The following is a 25243-nucleotide window of genomic DNA, read 5'->3' as shown; positions in this document are numbered from 1 at the left end:
ACAGCCCATAGAGATCTGAACAAGAAGTAGCATTTGTGCAACACGATCCCAGGATTCCCTCTGAGCTAGCGGACTGTCAAGTGGGTAACTTGATATCCTTTACAGAGATTTCAAAAAAAGATCGAGAATACACTGAAAAGCAGCTACCTCAAGCCCCAGATCTTGCAACTAGAAGAAGGTAATAAAGATTCAATTGAAATTTCCATCAACACTGACTCACCCCTTGCCTCTTTAGCATCAAGCAAGAATTGTGTGAAGGGCGGACAAACTGGAAACTTGATCACCTCCCGTGAACCAATTACAGAAATAAGGGCATTGATGCACCCTCCACATACTGATGTGACGCTGTGTTCTCAAGTGACCAATGAAGAAGAGAAAGGCTCTGACCATGAAGAAAAAGCAGTTGAAGAAACAGCTCCAGAAGAAATACCCCAAAATATATGACTGAAAGAAACAATACATGCAGTTACTAGAAAAAGAAAATGAATGGTAGCACGAATAGAGCTCGGGGAGCAGTAAGTTTCCATCAACCAAACTAGGAACCCATCAGTCTCTCCAATATTATATCCCGACTCCCTGATTTTTCTGTAAGGAACTCATGGTGGCAACAGTAAAGACAGACACAAGTGATCACAGTTCAAGGGTGTTTATTAAACTGTTTAGGTAGGTTGGAAAAACGCCTATTCTAAGCCTAAATCTAAGATGGGAGCAAGCTACGACCATCAAATAATAATAAGGCAGTCCTAGTGGTAGCTTGTCAAATAAAAGGGGCCTATACTAAAAAAAAACACTATTTGCCAATCCTTACAACTAAATACAAAAAGTTTTTGGGATAAGGTGCACAAGAAAGAAAAAAAGAAAGAAGTGTTCACAAATAATAAGTCAGGATGTTATAGCCGGGGATCTCCCTTCCCCATGTTTTGAGCACGTAACAAGGTGGGGCTCCTCAGCACAGCACACTCAGTTCCGTTCTTGGGAATCAAGATTTTCAGTGGTAAAGTATCTTTTCTAACAAAAAAGTCCTTTGCCTCCGAGGACCTGAGGTGTTCAAAATAACCAAACAAAGTTCCTCTCATGTATTTACGTTGGGTGATGGCTTTCACTCCTGTGTCCTCTCCGTCGGGTTCACTACGGCTTTTATTCAAAAGATTTCACCTGTTGCATTCACAAGTCTCAATGTCTTTTTAAACAATCCACTGAGGACATCTCTCCGCCAGGTTCACTCTTGTCAACAGAATGTTCATTTGGGCATCATGCTTCACCCGCTTCTGCAGGCATCCCTCAGCCGGGTTCACAGTTGCCAACTTTTCACAGTTCCCTCTACTTTCTCACAATATGGGATTTATTTCCCTTAGCTAATTGGAATTGGTAAACTTGCCGGTGAAAGACTTTTCGACTTTACAGGGGGTTTTACTCGACCCCTGTATGACCACTGTGACCTTTTCCATGTGGCTTTCTTAAGGCCTTCTGGTATCAGTAGTTTCAACAATAAGGGGATCAGCCAGAGTCTTTCGAGTAAGCCCCCTCTGCTGCTGACCTTTCCCCTGTGTTGTTAACAGTTCTTGGAACAGTTCTTTGATTCCCCTTAATTTGACGTTTGCCCAACACTGTCTGGTTTCTTGTCAGTTCTCCCCTCGACTCAACCGCTGCGATGAACCGCTTGGCTTCTCTTGTCTCTGGAATCAAGGCCGGTACAACAGTAGAAAGTTTCTCTCCTAGTTAGCAGTGTAGCGGGGCTCCAGGTACCGTTGACATCTGCTACAGCATACATTGGCTATTGATTGAGGTCTTATGATTCCATGCACTGAGGTTTTGCGAGTCTGGGTCAGAAAGGGCAGGGCTGATTCTCTCCTTGTCGCCCATTTGGTTCTCGCCACTTTTCACCTCCTCTTGAACTGCCGTCCTGTTATAGCTCTCTCGTCCTGCGGTTTGACTTGCTCGCGTGGTGTGCTCTCAAGCTCCACCTTTTATCCCTATGGGGAAGGGAAAGGGCCGTCAGGAGTGTGTGTGGTTATTATTAATTGCCTGACTCTGCCTGACCCTTGTGTTGGAACATGTCAGGTAAACGGCTCTGGTGTTAGTCAGTTGTCTTTCGTGGTGTAAAAAAGTGTTTGTGCCGGAAAAGGGGTGGAGGGTGTAGTGTTTGAGCATCCTACGTGGTAGGATAGGAAAAAGCTGTTATAAGAAAGGGGATACTGCATCTCACCAGTCGGTGTCCCACTTCCACTCCCCGAGGACCCCCCCATCCAGGTGATCCTCCCGCACTGGTCCACCCCCAGGAAGTAGATTCAATACCGATGGCAGTGTCCTGGCCACCTGGATGATAGATCCCCAGGGACTAGTCTGGAAGACACCTTCAGGTTCCTCACACTTCTTCCAACTCCTCTGCCTCTTTTATACAACCAACGCTGATGCGTTCATCCACACAATGGAACCATCCTATTGCTGGATTCAACACTGGTCGCAAGGAAATTAAATCACTCCTAACATTAACAAATTTATATGATCTTCTGGGTTCCTGGGCTGCAGCCTGAAGACAGTGCGGAGGGAGAGGACGCTCTGGCATTGAAGTGGCTGGGATCCCAAGGCTGAGCCTGAAGGCAGGGCAGGGTTTGCGCCAATAAGCCCTGGCAGAAAGAGATTATCCAAACAAAACGCAGAGGATACATAAATTAATTGTAAGTGACGTTTTAAAACTGAGGAGTACGTGGGATGAGTGCCATTCTTTATCAGTCAGCAGAAGGGTCTATTTTAAAAACAAAATGCCATATTTTTCTTCTTTCTTTTTCTACATCTTTAAAGAGGACAGCATGTCACGTTTACAAATGCTCTCCATGTTTTGCCATGTGTTTGTATTTTATCTATTAGAGAGTCGAACCTGTGCCAGCTGTTGGTAAGAAACTGTAACTGTGCTATCATGAAATATAACGTTTTGTTTCTGCATTTAAAGAAAATAACTGCCATAGCAGAAACAAGGCTGGTGCTTGGTTTTTGTGTCACTTCATGCATCTGATGGTCACTATTTCAGGGGGGGGGGGAACTGGGAGACTCTGGTAGTTATGTCACAGTGACAAAATATTCACTGCCTTATTTACCACATGAAGCAATGTTAGAGAAAAAGAAAAAAAAAAAATATATATATATATATAGATAAGCTAGATGGTTTGTGTGTGTATGAGGGTGCTTCATCCTGCATGCTAAAAGGGGGAGCAGAGTGCTCTCACAGGAGCATAAGTCTCTGGTGTAAATAAACCAGTGGCACAAGCTACATGCAAAAAGTGACATTATTTAAGATCTTACTGGGTTCTCTAAAAAAATGCACCAAGTCTGGGGGTTGTCCGCAGTCAGCCCGAAGAGTATCATGTTTATAAAGAGAGAAGGTTTGTGTTATCATAGGGCTGTATTGAGGAAGATATGCTCACCACTAAAATCAGGATAATACTAAACTACTATCCAAAATGAGGTAATGCCAAAATACCATGATACCGCTAAATCAGGTAATAGCCCCGAAAACAAAACCTCCTACAGTTCACTTGAATGTAGTCTTTACATTATGTTTAGATTCTTGTTAGGTTTAGGATATTTACAATGTTTATTATATTGCATTTAAGTATAATGCTCATATTGTGTTATATACATTCTTGTCTTTCACTTTGCAGTTCATGTTTTACTTATATGTTCATTAGGAATCCTTGACTTAAATTATGAGGTCAGGGGCTTCGGTTCCAGGAATGTTTACTTAGGAGTGGGAGGAGTTACAGTTGGCAGAGCATCTGAAAGCAGTGCCTGCTTTCGTACGGTTTTTACTTAATAAATCTCCATTATAAAACTCCTGCTGCCTCTGCCTTCATTTAACATTGGTGACGAGGACTCCGGACTGGCGTGCGGCGTACAGCGATTCCACCTCACTGCCAGTAGCCCAGCTGGGACGTTATCGTGTCAGGGAGCCAGGAGAGCAGTGGGAGAAGGATCCACGACAGCAGGCACCGGACCGCGACACCGCCCAGTAATTTCTTTCTGCCCCCCTCAACGGCCTTGAGGCAAATCAGCTATTGATAGAGTGAGACAATTTCAAGCACAAGTGTCGGGGGTTTCTCCCGGGGTCGGCTGAGCCTTCCGCTGACCTCCGGGCTGGGAGGCCCCAACTCCTCCCGCATATCCCAAAAATGAGTATGAGACACACAAGAAGCAAGGTGGTTCTGCTGTTTATTGAGTAACGGCAGGGATGGGTCTAGGATCGTACGCGTCCGTCCTGACTCTCGAAATTCGTGGGGCTCGCAGGCCCCTTTTGCCTCAGTATGACACACTACTTGCGTCACCTGGGAAAGTTAGCAAAAAACCTATCGCCACTCTGGATTGGTTCCTCGAGTGGTAGGGTTAGTATAGCATACGTAGAGAGAACGGTGTTAGTGGTTAAGGGTCAGTCAGGTGGTATACTTGGGTTGTCCCTTCTATTAGATACATGAAAATTGTTACACGAAGACCCCTAATGATTGGCTAATGTTAATGGCGTCAGTGATGAGTGCCCCATGTTCTGATTGGTCCACTCGCAAGCCCCCCAGCCTGGGACCATCGTTGTTCCCAGCTCGCGGTGTGCCTGTCATTTGCAACAATATGTAACTATGTGTTTGTGCAGACAATGCGTGGATTTGCTCATATGCCTGAGAGCAGACTATTCCCACCGCTGTAGGTGTCCATTGGGTCATTTCATTGTTGCAGCCTGTGTCTCAAACGTGGGACCTAGGCGACTTCTCCCTCCTGGGTCTGGCACCCTGTCAGGTTCGGCTTGGTCACGTGAGGAGAGACCGTGGTTGAGGCAGAATTTAATGTTGTATTTTCCACTGTGTGTCTGGCTTAGTTTGCAGGTGTGACCTTGGCTTCGGCTTGTGGCATGCGAGTTGCAACATTGCCCCCTTGGCTGTCAGTTCTCGCTGGGCTCATTCTGCAGGGTCAGCAATTGTACTCTTGCTCGTTCAATGTTCGTGGAGGCTCTTGCTCACGGCCTACTTGGGCCTGGTGCATAGGTGGGGTTGTTTAATGCACGGCACTTTAAGTTGCGGTATCACATTGCTTCATATCCAGTATCATGTCTTCGTTGTATTTTCATCACAATGCAAGGGTTAGGAGACGCGTCAGCAAGCATTTTAGATGAGTGCTTTGTGCGTCTTGCGTTTCTGCATTTTGAAAAACCTATGTGAAAAATAATAAAGATGCGCGTCAGTGGGTGTGTCCGTCACCTACGTCATAGCACTGAATATGTTCTTCGTGTGGATTGGTGTGGGGGTGTCCAGGGTGCATGGTTGCACGGGTGTTTTGACAGTTGGCTAGGTCGTCATGGCATCTCTAACGATGTGTTTATTTACTGTTGAAAGGTTTAGTCGAGTTCATCCATGCCGCAGGTGTCGGCTTGAGCAGGGCAGGCTGGTGGGCAGCCTGATGGGCACATCCGTATGTTCCTGTACCAGGTTATTTGGTCGTCTGGTAGGTAGGAAAATTCATCTCGTGGCGGGTGTCTGGGTCGCGATCCTCTAGGCCAGGGGCGCGAGGAGATTGGGGGGACTCTTTTGTCCCATTCTCCCACTTCACAAGTATTCTATAAAGACAGGAGATGCTCTGCACACATTTTGGTTGCCAAAAAGGGTGCCTCATTATTGGGTTGGGAAGAACAGAGGAAGCTAAGCGTGTGAGTACAAGCAAGTGCATTAGAACCAGTGACAATAGCGGAAATGGAAGACAAGTGGTCTAGAGAGTTTCCGGAAGTCTTTACAGAGAAGTTAGGGAAAGTCAAAAACTTTGAACACAACATTAAACTCAAAGAAAATTCCCAACCCGTGATTCAAAAAGTGAGGCCAGTACCTCTAAACATGAGGGAACAACTACGTGAAGAATTAAGTGAATTAAAAAGGGTGTAATTGAACGCATTGGGGGTACAGAATGGCTATCCCTGGTTGTGCTGGTGACCAAGAGCAATGGAAAATTGAGACTGTGTGGACCTTAGGGGATTGAACAAAAACATTCTGGTCGAGGGACACTCTTTACCTATCATTGCTGAGACTTTGGCCACTTTGGGAGAACCCAAATGGTTTTCAGTGATCGACTTATCAGCGGCCTACCATCAAGTACCTTTTTCAAAGCAATGTCAACATAGTACTGCCTTTGTTACCCCTGAAGGCACTTATAAGTTTCTCTGTATGCCTTTGGATTGTCGTCGGCTGCTTCCGTTTTCCAGAAAGTGATGGAGGAGTTCTTAAGAGGCATAGAAAATCTGACTGTATTTCAAGATGACATACTAGTGTTTGATGAGAATGAGAGTGAGCATGAGAAGTCAATGAGGTGTGTGTTGACAAGACTGAAAGAGGCAGGACTTACTGTACAAAGAAGTAAGTGCAAAATTGCGGTCAGAGAGGTAGAATATTTGGGACACAGAATATCTATCTAGTGAAGGTATTTTACTGAAGAGTTCATTTGTAAATAGTATCTGTAAAGCTCCCGCACCAACTGACAAAGACCAATTGAGATCATTCATGGGCTTGGCAGAATTTTATCACAAGTTTGTGAATGGATTTGTGTCCATTTCATCCCCGTTAAGGAATTTACTCAACAAAGGAGTTAATTTTAAATGGCCCGAGGATTGCCTAGTAGCTTTCACAACTATAAAAGAGGGTATTGCCAAGGCTCTGTCACTAGGTGGATTTGTTCAAACACAAATGAGGGGGGTGGGGGGGAGTGTCCCAAAGGCAGTAGTGGAGAGGGACTGTAAGCTAGACAAAAACAATAGAGTCCACACTGCTGTAGATTCAATTGAGAAATAATTTGGATATCAACTTATTTATAGAGTGTACCAAAAGGGGTATCACTGAACCAACAAATGTAGGCTGCAACAAACTCTGAAAGCAATCAGGATAGTCTCATAGTGAAAAAATGAAAATATTTATTTTACAAAAAACATCATGGAGAATAAATAAAGAAAAAGAAAGAAAACAGTCTTGTAAACTAATAAATAGACTGGTCTGTAGTACAACAGTTAGACATTAACACAAACAAATCAAAAACAATGATCCTGTTTTAGATAATAACAAACGATATAGATTAAAAAGAAGAAATAAATGCCAACTCTAAGTGTTGACTTGTATTCAGCCAGCACTCAAATTATTCAGGATAAATTTAATAAAAATCTGGGGTTGGCAGAATTTACTTATTCTTTTTTATTCTTTTGGTTGACAGGTCTGCGTGTCATTACCTCTTTGCCTCTTTGCCTTTTTTATCCCTGCATTTATGCATCCCTGATTTATGCACTCGAGATGCATGCAATTTTCTTCCCCCCCTTCTGACCCTCATCCTTCAAGTTTCAGTATTATTATCGTTTGATCAGTGATCTATCCGCTCGCCTGCTCTGCCTTATTATTTTTAATATTTTTATCTGTTGTGCGCGACTTCTTGATTCTAATTGGTTTATATTTCTCACTGAGCCACCTCAAACCGTTACAAGACGGCCACATTACTACTTGACCGCGTTCTCTCAGATCCCATTTGCATACGTCTCGTATCATACTGAAATTAGGAGCTTTCTCGATCCTTCTATGCCGTACGGTTGAGCCCTTGCAACAGTTATCCCCCTTTTTTCAGCATACCTTCAAGTAAAACCTCCTGGACGTTTAATCCACTTTCATGCCCCATTCATTTGGCGCCAGCAGCTTCAGCCTCATTTTACGTCAGATGACCCAACAATGTAACTGACAATCTGCATTTCAGCTCTACTGGGGCCTAGCATTTCTAACCAATCAAAATCCCAACGTAAGGAGGCACGTCGATTGCGAGCCTTTCCCGGCTCCCGAATGACACTGTCCAATGAGAGGCGGCCTTGCAGCCAGCGCCCTCCCTTCTTTAATCCTTCAAGCTCCGTGTTCTAACCAGGCTGCACTCACGTCGGAGCTCTTTGCACAGTCGGATCGTCTTGGCTGCTTCCGAGCGGTCTGTGAATAATGGTAAGAAGGCTCCCTTCCAGTCCATTCAATTTCAATCTTTCCTTCAGGCTTGACCTGCATGTTATTTTACCTTGTACATTTTCATTTTGATACCGATTCAAGACGCGCTTATTGATTCATGTCTATTTATTTTCTTCACCACAGAGACAGTTTCTCCTCGCACCTTTGAAGTTATGAGGCTCACCGCCCACCACTCCAGGCATCACTATAAGCTTTAAGCAATTTTCAAAGTCATCTTGTCTCGAAGGTAGGCGGCTGTTACTTCACGAGTCCATGACCATTCATGTGCCTATAAGCAACTTCATTTCGTTTTTTGTCAACAAGTAGTTTTACATGCATTCAATTTGTTTATAGGTTTACCAAACCGGATCCATCTGATGTTACCCCACGGTCTCTGGATTCATTCCATAGCATGCTGAGCAATGTTACACCGGCAATAAATTGTTTCACTGCTAAGCTACACCCATTGACAGGTAGTTCTACAATTATGTAGTGCCCATTATGCACCTGGAACATTTCTGGGTCTATGTTATGTAAAGGAATAATTCTTAAAACCTCTTTTTCAAAATTAAATTCTTTAGAGGGTGTTTTTCCGTCGCATCCCACTGTGATGATGTAGCGCTGGTTGGGTCACCCCTGGCCCAATCGTCCAGACGCCTTGCACCGGTCGCCGGCAAGCACTGCGCCTGGTGACTCCTACTTAGCCACTGTCCCAATTATTGGTAAATTTTGTCCTTTGGCTTTTTACTTTCACTGCAAGCAATCTTGGTAGAATTTAGTAACAAGATTATCTTTTTTCACATTATTTATTATGTTCATGTCTGCTTCCCCACAGGGTCCAGTTATTGTGTCTTTTTTTCGCCCTGAGGTAGGCAACTAAATCACCTCTTGAAATCATTTGCCAGACAGGTGGCTCTTTTGCTGAAACGTGTTGAAGATGTCTATTTAGTTTGATGATTTTGTTATTTTCTATGTAATGACACGCACACGTAGGCAGACCTGTCAATCAAAAGAATAAAAAAGAATAAGTAAATTCTGCCAACCCCATATTTTTATTGAATTTATCCTGAATAATTTGAGTGCTGGCTGAATATAAGTCATCACTTAGAGTTGGCATTTTATTTATTTTCTTCTTTTTAATCTATATTGTTTGTTATTATCTGAAATAGGATCATTGTTTTTAATGTTTTGTGTTAATGTCTAACTGTTGTACTACAGACCAGTCTATTTATTCGTTTACAAGACTGTTTTCTTTATCTATTTATTCTCCATGATATTTTTTGTAAAATAAATAATTTCACTTTTTCACTATGAGTCTATCCTGATTGCTTTCAGAGTTTGTTGCAGCCTAAATTTGTTGGTTCAGTGATACCCCTTTTGGTACACTCTTTAAATAAGTCGATATCCAAATTATTTCTCAATTGAATCTACAGCAGTGTGGACCCTATTGTTTTTGACTAGGTGGATTTGTGTCAGGAAGAAAGACCACACTGTCAGTAGATGCCAGCATGTTGGGTTTAGGTGCCACATTAACACAATATGACTCAGGTAAACCAGAGCATGTTTTAGCGTTTGCCTCAAGGCCGTTGAGAGGGGCAGAAAGAAATTACTCTATGATAGAGAGAGAGGCATTAGCGGTATCCTGGGCAATACTTCACTTCAAGTTTTTTTATGGGGCCAGATTTATTCCAAGTGAAGACTGATCATAAACCTTTGATCCAACTCATGAGCAGTTCAGATTGGGCTAAAGGTTCGCCCAGGATTGCCAGGTGGATGGTAGGGTTGCTAGGTTACAATTTTTTATGTACCGGGTAGGGAGAATGTAGTTGCGAACTGCCTATCTAGATTACCGGTAGAGAATGAAGAGAATATTGAGGCAACCAGAGAGCAGGATTTGATTATTGCTGCAGTCGAGTGTGACACTGTAAGCAAGGGAGACTGGATAGAAGCAGACAAAGAGGATACTGCATTGAACAACGTGAAGATTTGGACTATGCAGGGGTGGCCCCATAAGAATAATTTAGAGAGGTGTTATGACAGATATTTCGAGGTAAAAGAGGATCTAAGTCTGTCGGAAGATGGGTGTAGACTTAGAAGGGGAAACAAAGTGGTACCGCCTGGTAGCATTAGACCCCAATTAGTCAACCTAGCTCACCAAGGACATTTGGGAATGGGGGGCACCAAGAGATTATTGAGACAGTCATTCTGGTGGCCAGGCATGGATAGCGAGGTTGAAAGGAAAGTTCGGCATTGTAAGGAGTGTGAGAAAAGTGACAAAGGCAAATGTGTGAGGGAAGTACCCCTTTCTCCTGTGAGAGAACCCATTGAGACATGGGAAAAAGTGGCGATTGACTTGGTGAGGGATACAAATATTTGGTAGCTATGGTAGACTATCATTCCAAATGGTTGGAGTGGAGAGCACTCAGAGAAGCTACCACTGTGGAAATATCATTTCTTGAAGACATATTCTATAGAGAGGGGTTTCCCACTGAAATAACTGCCGACAATGGAGTACAAATTTGTTCAGACAAAATGTTGAATTTCTTAAGGAAGTTTAGTATAAAACATGTTTGCACAGCATTATATCATCCGACGGCCAATGGGCTAGTTGAGAGAGCAAACAGATACAGAAAAAGTGGAATACAATTGGCATTTGCAGCAGGATTAGATTGGACAAAGGTCCTCAAAGAAATGGTATGAAATTACTGTACAACCCCTCATTCGATCACAAAGATATCTCCATTTGTATCATTAAAAGGTAGACAACCTGGGACCAAGTTATGTCCGGGTTGGCTGGAGATGGCAGGAAGTCTGCTTATTATGTCTGCTTGCTACTATATCTGTAATGACTGCTTTTTGCCACCTTTACATATGCTGTACAACTACACTAATGTTCCTTACCTTGCCTGTAACCAGATGCTTAAGCGCCCATATACCCCTGGGTCAGGAGCGCTATACAAATAAATAAACAAACAAACAAACAAACAAAACAAACAAGTGTGGCGATGGATCGCCAAGAAATTATTAGACTGATTATGGAGGCACAAGACACGTACAAACAGAGATTTGACGAGGTTGCAAAGGTTAAAGAAACAAATTTTGAGATTGGTGATTGTGTTATGATAAAAAAAAATCCTGGTTTATGTTCCAAGTGTGTGGATAGTAAATTCTTAGGACCCAGGAAGATTGCAGCAGTGCGTGGAAATGTGGTGATTCTAGAAGGTGGCGAATGTTGGTCCAAGTCAAAATTAGTCAAAAGTTCATGATGAGGATTGATGGTGACATGAATGATGAAATCACAGGTAGAGAGGTGGAAGTGGAAAATTAGCAGCTGAAAACAGAGAGGATGGTTTTGCTATAGAATCAGAAATGTGTAAAGGTAGAGCTAGGAAAAGACCAATACGGTTCGAAGATTATTGTTGTGAATAAATGCCAAACGTTTGATAATGCAAAGGGAGGAGATGTGTTAGGTTTAGGATATTTACAATGTTTATTATATTGCATCTTAGTATAATGCTCATACTGTGTTATATACATTCGTCTTTTACTTTGCAGTTCATGTTTCACTTATATGTTCATTAGGAATCCTTGACTTACGTTATGAGGTCATGGGCTTCGGCTCCAGGATTGATTACTTAGGCGTGTGTGATTCTGGAATGTGAGGAGTTACAGTTGGCAGAGCATCTGAAAGCAGTGCCTGCGGTCGTATGGTTTTTACTTAATAAATATCCATTATAAAACTCCTGCTGTCTCCGCCTTCATTTAAAAATTCTCACAATTGAACTTGGCATACTGTACTAAAAAATGGTCGCCCAATGAAAATGAGACATGTCCAGTATTTGCAAAGGAATCTTTGGTCTTATTACTTCTTCTTTTGCCAGGGCTGTTTTGAAAACAATATCTAATGCATATGGGATACATCGTATAATTGCCACGCCGATGCTTTTTAAAAACTGTGATGAAGTGAAAGTGGTCTAATGTGTAGAAGGTTACCTTAAAAGGCCCGGCGAGTAAGGGCGAAAACCCTAAAAGATGGAAACCTAGTGCCATGATACTCAAGCACTTCCTACCTGTCTGCATATTATGAGTTTGTCAAACCACAAGCTAAATGGTGCTAATTATTGTGGATTGTACTGTGCACATGATTTTAGAACCTACTTTAGATTGCAATGATTCATATCCTAGATATTTATGTTTTGGCTGCAAAATTAATTATGGTTGGAATATATTGTACTTTTTAATGCTCCCAAAATGTGTATTTTTTGGCAAATTACTATTTTGTTGAATAATAGCCAATTGAATTGAATTTATTTGAGAGCTGCTCGACTATTCGCCTGATGGCCTCTTTATATACGTTGTTGCCATCATATTCACCCGTTTCAGGCCTGCAAAAATCCTCTGACCTCCCACCGGCATGGGATTGAGCACCATAGCCTTCTTCCTTGCTGGGGCATAGTCCGCTCCACCCAGGGTATCCACATACATGACGAATAAAGGTTAACAATGAAACCACAGTATGGCAGGCCTACCTGGGGACTGCAGAAATGCTGGGGGCGGCGTTACTCCTTGCATCTTGAATGCAACGAGTCTGTTCTCCTCGTCGCCAATTATGTTGTTGCCAAACATTAAGCTCAACATAGATTTGTTGATAACTGCTTTCATCTTAAAGTTTGCATTAACTTATATACAAGAGACAGTTATTTCGTTCACTGTGTTTATTGTCTATACAATAACTTAATCTCCTGCAGCTGGCCTTTATGCCTCTCTCACAGGAGGAGCGCCGGGTGCATCGGATTCCTGGCTGTAGGCGATCTCTGCCCCTGCGCTCTCCCTTCTCGTACAGCTCTGGAGTCTTGCGATGTTGAAGCTGAGGCTACCCCTCGCAAGACTCTAGTTTTACACTTGACCTTTACCTTCAAAATGCCCCATCCTGCAACATTGTCGTGCCCCTGGATGTTTCACATTTTCCTGCAGGTCGGAATGTCTGATGGGTAGCAAAAAATGACATGACTCAAATGTTCCTTTCGCTATATCCTATATATTCGTTTACTCTCGCCTCCAATGCATAGTTCCCATGCTCTATTGCACGCCAACCTTCTCAGCCCACTACTCACCTTCCCACAACCATTTACTACACTCAACTGATACCAGCAGAAAGCCCCTAGCTGCCTGGGCCAATGCACTTACTAGACCCTGTATTTCTCATTCACCGGAATTCCCTGACTGGTTCCAACTTACCTCATCTGGTTCGCCTCGGTCCCCTTTGTTACCACTCACTCTACGAACGTCTTCGGGTATTCGAGACACCGTCATCTCTAGCTTTTTCACTCTGGCTCCGCCCCTGGCACACCATCGCCAATGATGGACATCTATAGTAACCAATCCTCGCGCAGCGTTCTTCCCTGGCAGGCTTATTTTTCTCCTGTTCTGTTGTGATAGGCTAGAATAGCTCGCATCAAGTGTAAAAAAGTAGACGCGTTCCCATGGAAGCAGAGAAGTATCAGAATGCCTTCATGCGATTGGCTCTACTCTTCCCGCTCCTAACCAATAACATGTAGGCTGCGTCTCCCTCAAACTACGCATGCGTAAACTGGCACGACTAGACCCGTGCCATTTGTTTGGGAATTCTATGCTCCTATAGGCGCAACTTCAGGAAGTGGGCGTGTCATTCCAATGTGAGAAAGAATAGTGTATGACCCCTGCAGGGTGGTAGTCAGCACGTAGTGCGGTGCGCTTGGCGCTCAGAGCTCTGCAGAGCGCTTGTACAGCACTGCGAGCTTTGTATTTGTACTCTTAAGTCATTGTGTGTGGCTCCCCGCGCATTTTCACTACCCAACCTCGAGATGCGTCTAAACCGGGGAATGCAGCTTGTAAACCGGCTCCTGCCAGCTGGGGCTAGACACAGATTAGCCAGCACCGCTGCTTCGCCCCCACTGTATGACGTGGTGATATCCGGAGGGGGCATGGTTGGGGGAGCCCTTGGCTGCGCGTTGGGTAAGTATTGCCTACCTTTAACATGTTTCCACCGCATGAAAGTTTACGTGCCAATATCTGGAAATGTGACAGAAAAGGAAGCGCTTTATTTCTCATGTATTTATTTTGAAGTCAAGGGTGTTGTTGAGAAAAGGGGGGAATAGCATGAAAACCCCCTTGTTGTCAAAGTATAGTATAAAGGGAACCAACATATGAATGGCATGACATTAACTAGGCACCCACACATCATCCACTTTAGCGGGGCTTCTCGACCCGTGCTTATTGGAACATGCGGCAGCAGCGGCACACGGGACAATGAAACGTTCTCATCTTGATCAACCGGTGCCAAACTGGGACTTAACTAGTGCAGTTTTACATTAAAACTCTGTAACTGGCCTGCTCAACTTCCCAAACCATGTATACCTTCCCCAACTGACTCTCTAAATCTATGGCAACCCTTAAACTATCCCCCGCGCACACCACACAGAGCAGCTTTAAACAAGCACCACCTTAAATCAGGCTTGGCCGGGCAGAGCCAACAGCACTGCAGTGTCTGCCAACATTGTGGCTGTAACTCTACCCCAGCACCCCCGATGCCAGTGCCACTCACCGTGTGCAGTGATGCAATTCAGCAAATCGTGGGTACTTCTGGTTGCGTCCCCCAGTAACACATGTTTCACGCCTGTCAATCCTCTAGCTCCCTTTTTTCTTTTGCGGAGCCCTGCACGGCGAGGCTCCCAAAATATGAACAGTGTGCTTTAAAAGACTCCATTGCATTACACCTCAAATAGTGATGCCCAGATCTCCTGTCTAAACTATTTAGGGGATCATTTACAGTGGCCCCATCTCACCCAATGTGTCATATTTATCCTACTGCCGCCTACTTTGTACCCATCCACACATTCTGACTACTTGTATCCACTTTGTTCTCCTTTCGTCCACTGTGCACCCCACCTTTACTCTGCTCACTTCACTTACTCTCGCCGTCCCCATCACCTTCTCTGACCCATCATTAACTTGCCCGTGTCCACTTTATACCCCCCCTAACTCGCCATTGCCCGGTATATCTGACCCCTTGCTAAGCTTCAGGCTACCCACAGCCTCTCCCATTCGACAGGATTTCTCAACCGCCCTAGGCTAGATAATGAACAACGCTCCCCTTTCAGATTGCTGCCCCTTGTCCTTTTAGTTACAGCACTTGTAAAGTCGTGTTCACTAGACTCGAGACCTCCTGATTGGACAGATGGGTTGCAGTCTTACAATACTTGTTTTTTCACTGCACAAATAAGAGGGCGTGAAAGCCCACGAACCAGGACATTTCACTGCTCTTTTTGCGGTATTTTTATTGGGGGCGGAGGCAGGCCACCTCCTTAACATACAGTCCTCCCTTTTCTGCCTCTATACTCACCTACCTCAATACTCACCATTTTCTCCCCTTTGGCTCGCTGCCTTCTATTGTAGGGGCCTGCAATGTTTGCCTCGCTGGATATTTTGGACTACAACTCCCATCAGGCCTGGCCAGTATAGTGAATGATTGGGAATCGTGGGAGTTGTAGTGCGAACCATCGGGCGAGCTGCTGGTTGCATATCCCTGTACTATTGTCTCAAAATCCTGGAACATTATCCATTTACCCATACGACCCCCGTGGTCTGAGAATACCTGAAATTAGGAAATCATTACTGTTATTTGCAAAAGGTTTGTTACTCCGAACAACCTCCTCGATCTCTTGCATTCAGGGATCATGGCTAGCCTGGACTGTATCCCATACCACTTTCACCCAGGATTGCACATTTTTATGAATGCATTCACCATGTTGCATGTCTTTAATCTGCTTCTTCACCCCACTTGCGTTCAACCTCTCACAAGGAATTAAAAATGGAGTGGGGGTGGCACATTCTAAAGCTCCAGGAAAATTAAAACGCTTTGTCAGCTCCTCCAGCTCTTGCTGCGTTTAGACCAATTCCTAACGCATGTTTTCTTGCCTGGTTGCTTCCTTCAAGCTCCTGCTACTTTTTGCTCTTTTGTAATGCAATTGCTCCATAGAGATGTTTGTAAGGCACTTAGTATGACATTTTAATTTGACTTGTAATACAATCTTATTAGGCTTTGATCCCCACTTTGAAAATAAGAAGATACTGCTGCTGGAAGCTGGACAGAGGAAGGATTTGGACAAGGCCCCTGAGATGTACAGCAACAGAGTCAGTTCTATATCTCCAGGGTCTGCAACTCTCCTTAGCAGTGAGTATCAAAGTCTTGTCCTTACAGCAGTCAATACAACCATCCAATATAAGTCGAATAGTGGACCCTGTTTCATCCTTGGTCCACTGTAGTCCTCCCGCCCTCCAGTGTTTTTGGTGTAGCCAGTTTGTCTTCTGATGAGATCTAGTGTGATTATGTGTTATCTTTATCTGACTATGTGAGACTGTTGTGGCATGTTTTTTAATATTCTGTCCAGCTAGATCCTCCTGCCTGACTAAACCTAATGTTATATTTCACAGCTAATCAAATCAAGTATGGTTAATTACAGGGTTCGAAATTCAGATCGGATAAGCAGGAGTTAAGTGGCTCCTGTGTACCCCTCATTAACCAGTGACCAGGCGCTAACAGGGTCGATCGAGGAGCCAGGACATAGCATTCCCCAAACCTAACTTCCACATAATCTATAATTGTGTCCATTATTTATTACCCTTAAAGCTTTAAAACCACTTAAGTGCCAGGCTATTATGCAAATATATGCAAAAAAGATGAGCATACTCGTCCTTGGTACTTATGTTGTATGTAGGTGTCCCAATATTTATTTATAAAACAGAGTTAAATTCATATGGTTGTGTTTGTTAAGCATCAATTGCTCTGGAGAGCCTGAAGTAGCTGCTGGTGCCAAGCTAGCCAGGCTCTTCAGGGCTACAAGCCGATATAAATAGCCCCCAGCTCCTCTCAATTTCGAACCCTGCAATTGCACCTATGCAGGATACAAAATTTCAAATTTACATTGCCAGCCATATATCTCCTCTATGCTAGCTGGTTCAGAACATTGTTGAGGAAACGCAAAAGCTGCTACCCCCACAGATTCCCTGGCAACCCACCAGCCATCCCTTCCTGTGGAAACAGGACACGCTATAAGCCTATGCCTCTTTGGTGGGGGGATTATTTTGTTCGGATAGAAATCTTTTATCCCCTTTGCCCTCCAGTATGTTCACCTGATAACCTCCAGTGAAGGTAGGTCAATGTTTTCTTGGAAGGACCGCTCAATTGGCTCTTCAGTCCTTACAATCTCCAGAAGTTTCTTGGAGTTCAAGATCAACACTCCAATATTAAAAGTTCAACAATATTCCAACTCTTCTGAAGTCTATTTCTGGGGTGTCCCCAATGTACAGTAGCTTATCACGTCAAACACACTGATCACTAAAAGATTTCACCCCACCAAACTACTACCTTTTAATCCAGACTACTTTCCTAAATCAATACCTACTAACTACTTCTGGCCCTTTGTAGGGAAGTTTAGATTTGTAAATCTTCTGCCAGGCATTTACACCTATTCTTATGGAAGCATTCACAATGGTTGTGGGTGCTCTGAACTTAGACACATTTCAGGAATCCGTCCAAAACCTATTGCTCTCCCCTTGATTTATAACAATATTATTCGTGGTAAAGCCTTTCTCCTACTGATCCGCAAGGGAGCATTGCCTGGCCTCGGAGCAAGCACCCACCTCTGGAGTAATGACACAGCTGGGACTAAGCACTGTAGAGGTGGCGTTCAGATTCAGCGTCTTCCTCTGATGTGATCAGCAAGCACCGGACCACAGGTCTCACTGAACCGCCCCACCTGCAGCCCATCCCATAAGGGGAGGTGAGGCCTCGGAAGGAATGCGAGGCTGCCTCCACTGAGCTGAATAAATGTTGAAAGACGCCTTAGGGTAGATTCAGAAATGTAATACTCTGAAATTATGTAAAACCAAGAAAGAACATGAAAAGATGGGTGATCTCACTTCGAACTGTAGCAGGACGTAGCCTGACTCTTCCTGTCTACCACTTTTATTATACCCTGGGACATTGGCTATGCATCTTCAGGCTTTGCACTCTGAGATGCAAGAAAATGGACAGGCTCTAGAGGCAATGACCACTTTCACACATATATATGTTTAGGGCTTGCTGATTTATTCCATTCAGACAAAATGATGAGTAGCACTCTCCACAGCGATCAAGGAATAAAAGATCCAGATCCGCAATGCTTCATGTAAACAATTCTTCCTTTATGGAAAATCAAGGCACATACAAGAGACCATCAAAGTAAGGTCCTCCCAAAGTGTAGCAATCCGTGTTGCCGAGGCGTTTCGTGGCTGGCTTTGCTGCCTGTTCACAACATTATATAAACATATGCGGTTTTCTTACTAACCTCAGAGCCCCTAGCTGGCATTCATTTGTTGTAAAAGCAGTAAAATAGGAATATGGTTTCAGCTCTTGTTCTCCATCCCTTGCTTATCATTGGATGGGTTGTTGGATTATGACGAAAAAGAAAACTAGGAAAACTTCCTAATTCGTGGTTTGCTCACGAAGTGCGCTTCAAAATAAGCTGCACGTGTTTATTCCTGGCTGTTTGTACTCTTTGTAACTGAATTTTAATAAAGTCTTTGCATCGCAACATTGAACAGTGAATGTGCATCAGTGGTCTCCTGTCTGGTGACTTTGAGTGAATGCAACATAATTTGGTCTTTCCCGACTGCCAGAAACACCAAAAGATGGGCAGTTCGGGTCTACTTTCTTCAAGGTGAGCGAACCACGTGGTGTGTACGTGTTCGATGTATAATTCTCAGGCACTCGTCCCTCTGTCCACTGGTTGCTAAATGTAGTGTGCATGTTTTTCCACAGGCTTTATCTAAACGCGGTCCTTATGCTGTGTGACCTCCTGGTACGTTCAAATCATGGAGGAGCAGACCTCATGACATTTTGAGATTGCGTGAGACATTGGGACTTGCATCATTATTTTTCTTTTGTTTTTTGTAGGTTTTGGTGCGTGGGATCACATCTGTAACATGAGATGTAAGCCTTTCAGGAGAATGCAGGTTAGTTCCAGAGTTGAAGCAAAAACCTCTTGCTTTTCCTGCACACCAGCGGCATTGTGTGTAAATATTGTCTGTACCTCTGTCAGAACATATGCCTTGTGTTTATTCCTGTTTGAGCTTCTCATCGCACTTCTTCTCTTAATAGTGTCCATACCCCTCGCATGACCATCATACTGTCAATACAATGTGAATGTGTGTGGAATTTTAAATCTCTTCTCTGCCTATTTGGATTGGAGAAAATCATATTCATTTAAAATTGCTAATAAGTGGGGGTGCCGTGGACAGGCAGCACCCAATTCGGCCGTGCCTGTTGTAGGCTCCGTCACATGGTGCCAAAATCCCCTGTAATGATGCTGTATTTTATATATTAAATCCCCCCCCCACGCCTAATGTACAGTGAAGCTCCCCTGACATCATCGATTGTGCTGTACGATGGAGGGCTGGAAGTGGCGGTTCATCTGTGAGCCCCGTGTGGTCTCGGCCTGGAGACCTTGGTGGCCTCGAGGCTTTTGAGTGGGACACCCGGTGAGCATCTGAGATGGGAGGTGTGTGTGTGTCTCCCCCTACAGAACCAAGCAACTGGGAGGAGAGGGCACTGCACACAGTCAGTAGGTACTGTGATTAAACATGTAATGGCCATAAGTCCTTAACAGACCATGGTGTACTTTGCATGGAGCTGAGCTTGAAGGCAGTAGGAAGGGTCCCAGGACTAACGGTGACCTGCAGCTGCAGCCTTACTGAATGTGGCCATTCACACCACTTAGAACCTGGGCCGGCTAGTGATATTGGCTCATTAATAGAACCATTGGGGTCTCCGGAGCACTGTGGAGGATCCTGTGTCCAGGGTTGGGGGACCTCTTGGGGCAGCTATCGAACCTTATTCACTGTAAACATGGTACTGAAGCACTCCTTTTAATTCTGGTGTCCTGAACAGCACTTTTATACATGGCATCATAAGAATATATCGCAGCTGGAATTGACAGAAAAGGGAACCTCAAGTGGGCCGGCGGAACACTGTGTGACCGGAACACCGACCAGCTCTTGAAATAATGGCAAAAGCCAAAGGGTGCGACATTGAGTCATCATTAGGCATGCAAGATAAGGAGAAGGATGCTCAGGAAGCCCGCTCTGATGTCCATTCTCCCCATCCCCCCGCCCCTTGCTGTGTCTGCCAATGCAAATCCTTCATTCACTAAAGAGGATCTTATGGAAATGCTTACTACCCTGAAACAGGATCTCGTAATGGAGATCCAATCTACAAAAGACACGCTGATCAAAACTGTTGCAGATCTCAACTGCTGGGGCGGGAATCGCAGCTAAATGATGTGGAAAATAACACTGAACAGGCACACAACCATGTAAAGCTAACAAATAGGGTGGTGGGCATCGACGAGCCGTTAGAAGTGATTTGGGCAAAAAGGGAGGATCTGGGAAACAGATTGTGGAGAAGCAATGGCCACATACGCTGTTTTCCTTGACACATAGGTGATCAAGAATTTGATGTGACCTGTTCCGGTTCCTATTGGACCTCCCGGACACAACCGTGCTGGAGCTGGATAGAACGCTCTGCGTTTACTCTTCAATGCAACAATGGCGTAACCTATTACCGGATATGCTCTCAGGGTCCATTACTTCAAGCAAAAAATAGAGATCATGATGGCAGCTCAGAAGAAGGAGCCAGTGGAATTCCAGGTGACAATGCTTTTGTATCAATACCTTTCGCCTTGGACCCTTGCTAATAGGCGGAGGCTACACATAGTCATGGCCTGGCTACAATCCTGAAATATCAAATACTGCTGACTCTTTCCTTGTAAACTGTTATTTGAATATCAGAACCAACAATACGCTATGAGCTCGAAAGAAGAGGCTGCTGAATCGCTGGACGCTACTGCAGATTCTAACCTAGACAGTGAAGAGATCGCAGCCAGTTCAGGTTCGGAGCACAGACGCAGCGCCAGAGTAACTCGGCAAACGCATCACCAGACTCTGAAATTGGGCCGGCCCGAGGTGCCCCGACCTGATAACTCTGCCCACTATATGCGTTTTATAGTCATTGCATCAAATTAAATGGCATCGAATGCCTTACCACTGGAAAAAAATGCATCTAAAAAAAAAACTTCCCTCTAGCCCCCCTTTTTTAACCTTTAAAACCTGTTATAATTAAAATAAACTGTTTACCCTAAAAAAAAAATGCATTTCTTGCAGGTGACCCACCTGCTGAAAGGAGATGTAGGGCGTCTTTGTAATAGATTGTACCCAAGGGCGCATTTCGCCACTAACGGCCTTAAAAAGCGGGGCCTCGCCATCCTGTTCTGTAGAGGCTTGCCCTTGAGGGTGGTAGAGGCTTGCCCTTGAGGGTTCTTGTTTGGCGACTCGCACGATCAGTTTCGAGTCCTGCCATTCGGGTTGACCTCTGCCCCGAGGGTCTTCACCAAGTTAATGGTAGTGGTGGCAGCGCACCTCAGGAGAGGAGGGGGATTCACATCTACCCCTTACCTGGACGATTGGTTGATCAGGGCACGTCCTGCCGAACAAGCCCTGGATCATCTGAAAGTCACCTGCCACTTCCTCCATAGACTGGGCTTCTCCTTCAATTTCAAGAAGTCACAAATGACACCTTCCCAACAGTTCCAGTACATAGGGGCTGTATTAGACACATCCTTGGGAAAGAGCTCGCCTCCCAAGTCGCGGGCTCAAGACATTCTTCAGACGGTTTTCAAATTCCAAAATGCCCAGAATCTCCAGGCCCATGACTTCTTAAGGTTGCTTGGCCTCATGGCATCCTGCATTTTCCTAGTGCCAGAAGCACTCCTGAGGATGAGATGCCTTCAATCGGCCCTAAAGATTCAATGGTCCGAGTTCTCAGGTCAATTGACGGATCTCCTTCCGATTCCGAACAAGGTTCGGCAGGATCTTCTGTGGTGTACTTGCACAGAGAACATCCTAAAAGGAGAACACTTTTGGCAACTATGGCCAGAGATTACAATCGTGACGGACGCCTCACTCATGGGGTGGGGAGCTCATGCCAACGATCTGACAATCAGCGGTCGTTGGTCTCCATCGGAGTCCAAACTACACATCAACCTTTTAGAGCTGAGGGCAATCAGACTAGCACTGGGGCCTTTTCTGCCATCTGTCAGAGGAAAAAAATTTCTTGATAATGACGGACAACCCAGTGGCCATGCATTACCTAAACAAAAATGGAGGTGTAGGGTCACTAACTCTGTGCAGAGAGGCAATGCGGCTCTGGTATTGGGCAATTCAAGAAGGAATTTCCTTAACGGCAGTTCATCTAGCCGGGGAGGAGAATATGACGGCGGACGCTCTGAGCAGGCAGAGTACGGTGTCCCACAAGTGGGAACTGGCTCAGGAATTTCTTTAGGTGATCTTCACCCTTTGGGGAACCCCTCAAGTAGACTTGTTTGCGACCGGAATCAACCAGAAGTGAGAAAAGTATTGCTCAAGGGAATTCCCCCCCCAAGAGGAGCCTTGGGGGACACTTTTGTGGTGGAGTGGAACTTCCCACTGCTATGCGCGTTCCCTCCGATTCCCGTCATTCCTTAAGTCATCAGGAGATTGAGACGGTTCGGAAACCGCTTGATCCTAATTGCCCCGGATGGGGCCAGGAGAACGTGGTACCCGGACCTTCTAGACATGTCAATCTGCCCTCCGTTATGTGTTCCTCAGAGAGAGGACCTTCTCTCACAAATGGAGTGGCCAGGTTCTCCATCCAGAGGTCAGGACTCTCAACCTTCATGCTTCGTATCTGAAAGGCTGAGATAAAAGGATTGGGACCTTTCAGATGACATCATGGAGGTGTTGCTTTTGGCAAGAAGGCCAGCAACAAAATCTCTGTACCGTTGCCGTTGGAAGAAGTTTTACAACTGGTGCAGGGAAAATAATGTTGATCCTTTTCTGTGTTCTATGTTCTATCCCAGAAGTGTTGTCTTTCCTCTTGTCCCTGGCACATAGAGGCCTCAATGTTGGGACCATTTACAGGTTATCTTGCAGCGCTTTCCATTTTCAAGTGCTCTTCGGAAGAATGTTCCTACTTTAAGAATTGGGGACTCACCAATGTGTTCCCTCCTTTCCAAGTCCCAGTTTGGGATCTTGATCTGGTTCTAAAGTTTTTAATGTGTGCCCCTTTTTGAACCCTTGCACACTTGCCCATTAAAATTACTAACGTTGAAAACCGTTTTCTTGGTTGCTTTAACATCTGTACGAAGAGTGGGCGAATTGTAGGCACTGTCTTCTGGGCCACCCTATACTGTGTTCCACAGGGACAGAGTTGTATTAAGGGTTAAACCCTCATTCTTACCTAAAGTTGTGTCTGATTTCCATTGAAATCAGAAAATTACACTGCCCGCATTCTATCCTCCACCTCATCCCAGTAAGGAGGAGGACTGGACCCGAGAAGAGCTCTAAGCTTTTACATTTCTAGGCTTTCCAAGCCAGTGGATAATCAACTTTTCATTGGCTTCACTGGAAGGAAATTGGGTCAATCGGTGTCAAAACAAACCCTGTCACGTTGGATTGTGCTTTGCATTTGAGAATGCTACAGATTGGCGGGCAAAGATCCACCAAAAGGCTTAAGGGCCCATTCTACCAGAGGCAAAGCCTCTTCGACAGCCCTTCAAAGAGGTGTTCCCATAAAATCTATTTGTGAAGCAGCAACTTGGTCATTGCTGCACACTTTTTCTAAATTGTATAGTCTGGATGCTTCCCACTCAAGAGCTTGCTTTTGGTAAAGCAGTGTTATTTTCAGCTATATAATATTGAAAATCTACTCCCTCCAGAGCACTTTCTACACTGCCTTGGGAGTCTATCTAAGATGAGGAATAAGTTGGAGGACACAATCCATTCGAAGAACAAGTTACTTACCAACTGGTATCGTATTCCTCATTGCCCTCCCATCCTACCCCTCTGTAGTTTTTCCGGTGTTATTACCACTTCAACTCTTGCAAGGCTGCTACCTGGCTACCTACACTATGTATACAGCAGAGCAAGAAGGGAAAAACAGAAATGAGGCCAACGGGTGCTGCGCATGCTACTTGTATACCCGATGACGTCACCCTTGATGGAGGCCTTCCCGGGACTTCGACTCGACGACATCGATGCACGGCGCCCTCTGCCGAGAGAATTTTTCCAAAGCAGCTAAAGCTGGATGGAATATATCTAAGATGAGGAATACGTTGGAGGAACATCCAGTCGAAAGATTGTTACCAGTTGGTAAGTAACTTGTTCTTTACTTACCAGAAGTGCTTAATCTTATACAAGACTTTTGCCCATTGACTTTGGCTTAACCTATTGAATGGAATGACTCTTCTAGGAAAATCTAAAAGTACTTAACTGCTTAAGAATATTTGTGGTCTCTTGTTGTTCTAATAGCCTTTGCCTTTTACCAACTTTTAAGAGTATTCTAAATCCCAACAGTAAGATATTAAAGTCCCCAGCACCCTAGTTATTGAAGTCACCTGTGGGTGTAGGTTGTGTCTGTGGGCCATCCCAAAACGGTCTTTACTGATTTGGAAACTCTGAGTGTACAGTATTGAAGTGTATTTGTGTGTTACTATTCTATTGCTCCCTTCTGAAGAAGGCTTTATAACTGACTGATAAATACATTCATAATTGTGCAAGAAACCTTGAGTGTAAGAGTTTACACTGTGACTCTTTGTAACTCCACTACAGCTACATTACCCATCTTGAGATAAGCCCGGCTGCTCAACATGCTACCAAAACTGTGTAGTACAAGCTTATACCAAAGGTTGGGTTGCCTATACCTGTAGTCAGAGTTGTGTGTAGTGGTCCCAGAGGGTACTGCATACAAACTTTGCCCAACACCAATTTAGGGATCTGTTAGACACATAGTTCGATTAAGATGGTTATAGACGTAAGGCCCACCTACCTATCTATTGGTCACTAGGATCTGTACTAGGCTAAAATGAACAGCACGACCGTGGGACATCATACAGACTACCTCTTAATTGATACTGTTAATGGGGGGTGGGGGTTGTGCCAAGGTAATCTCAAACGAGAGGTCTCCATATAAGCTTGCAGCGCCAATTAATCCAGCAACATTGTGTATTATTTTCGTTATGATATTTTTTGGTGGGGGTGGTGATTGTTTTACTGTTGAATGAGAATAAAGGGGATTCGGTTTACTTTAGGGTAAGTGGGTGGGGGGTGGTGGCTTGTTGGGTATGGATCACTGACATTGAAGCCTG

At 44.5% G+C, this 25243-nt stretch overlaps 2 protein-coding genes across 2 annotated transcripts in view; one reads left to right on the top strand and one right to left on the bottom strand.

Annotated features, from left to right (window-relative positions):
* The window catches only part of FAM161B (FAM161 centrosomal protein B), a 191765-nt gene extending 178427 nt beyond the window's left edge, over positions 1-13338 (bottom strand). Inside the window, exon 1 of the mRNA XM_069637651.1 lies at positions 13224-13338. Within this exon, the coding sequence (XP_069493752.1) occupies positions 13224-13298 (75 nt within the window). The 5' untranslated portion in view covers positions 13299-13338. The remainder of the gene's footprint in view (positions 1-13223) is intronic.
* A 229-nt stretch (positions 13339-13567) lies between these two features.
* COQ6 (coenzyme Q6, monooxygenase) overlaps positions 13568-25243 on the top strand; it is a 158805-nt gene continuing 147129 nt past the window's right edge. Inside the window, exons 1-3 of the mRNA XM_069637653.1 lie at positions 13568-13979; positions 16063-16197; positions 18961-19019. Coding sequence (XP_069493754.1) covers positions 13829-13979; positions 16063-16197; positions 18961-19019 — 345 coding nt within the window. The 5' untranslated portion in view covers positions 13568-13828. The remainder of the gene's footprint in view (positions 13980-16062; positions 16198-18960; positions 19020-25243) is intronic.

Source organism: Ambystoma mexicanum, chromosome 14 (genome assembly GCF_040938575.1).
Source record: "Ambystoma mexicanum isolate Mex_15411 chromosome 14, UKY_AmexF1_1, whole genome shotgun sequence".
Classification (NCBI taxonomy): domain Eukaryota; kingdom Metazoa; phylum Chordata; class Amphibia; order Caudata; family Ambystomatidae; genus Ambystoma; species Ambystoma mexicanum.
This window is presented reverse-complemented; position numbering and strand designations above follow the sequence as displayed.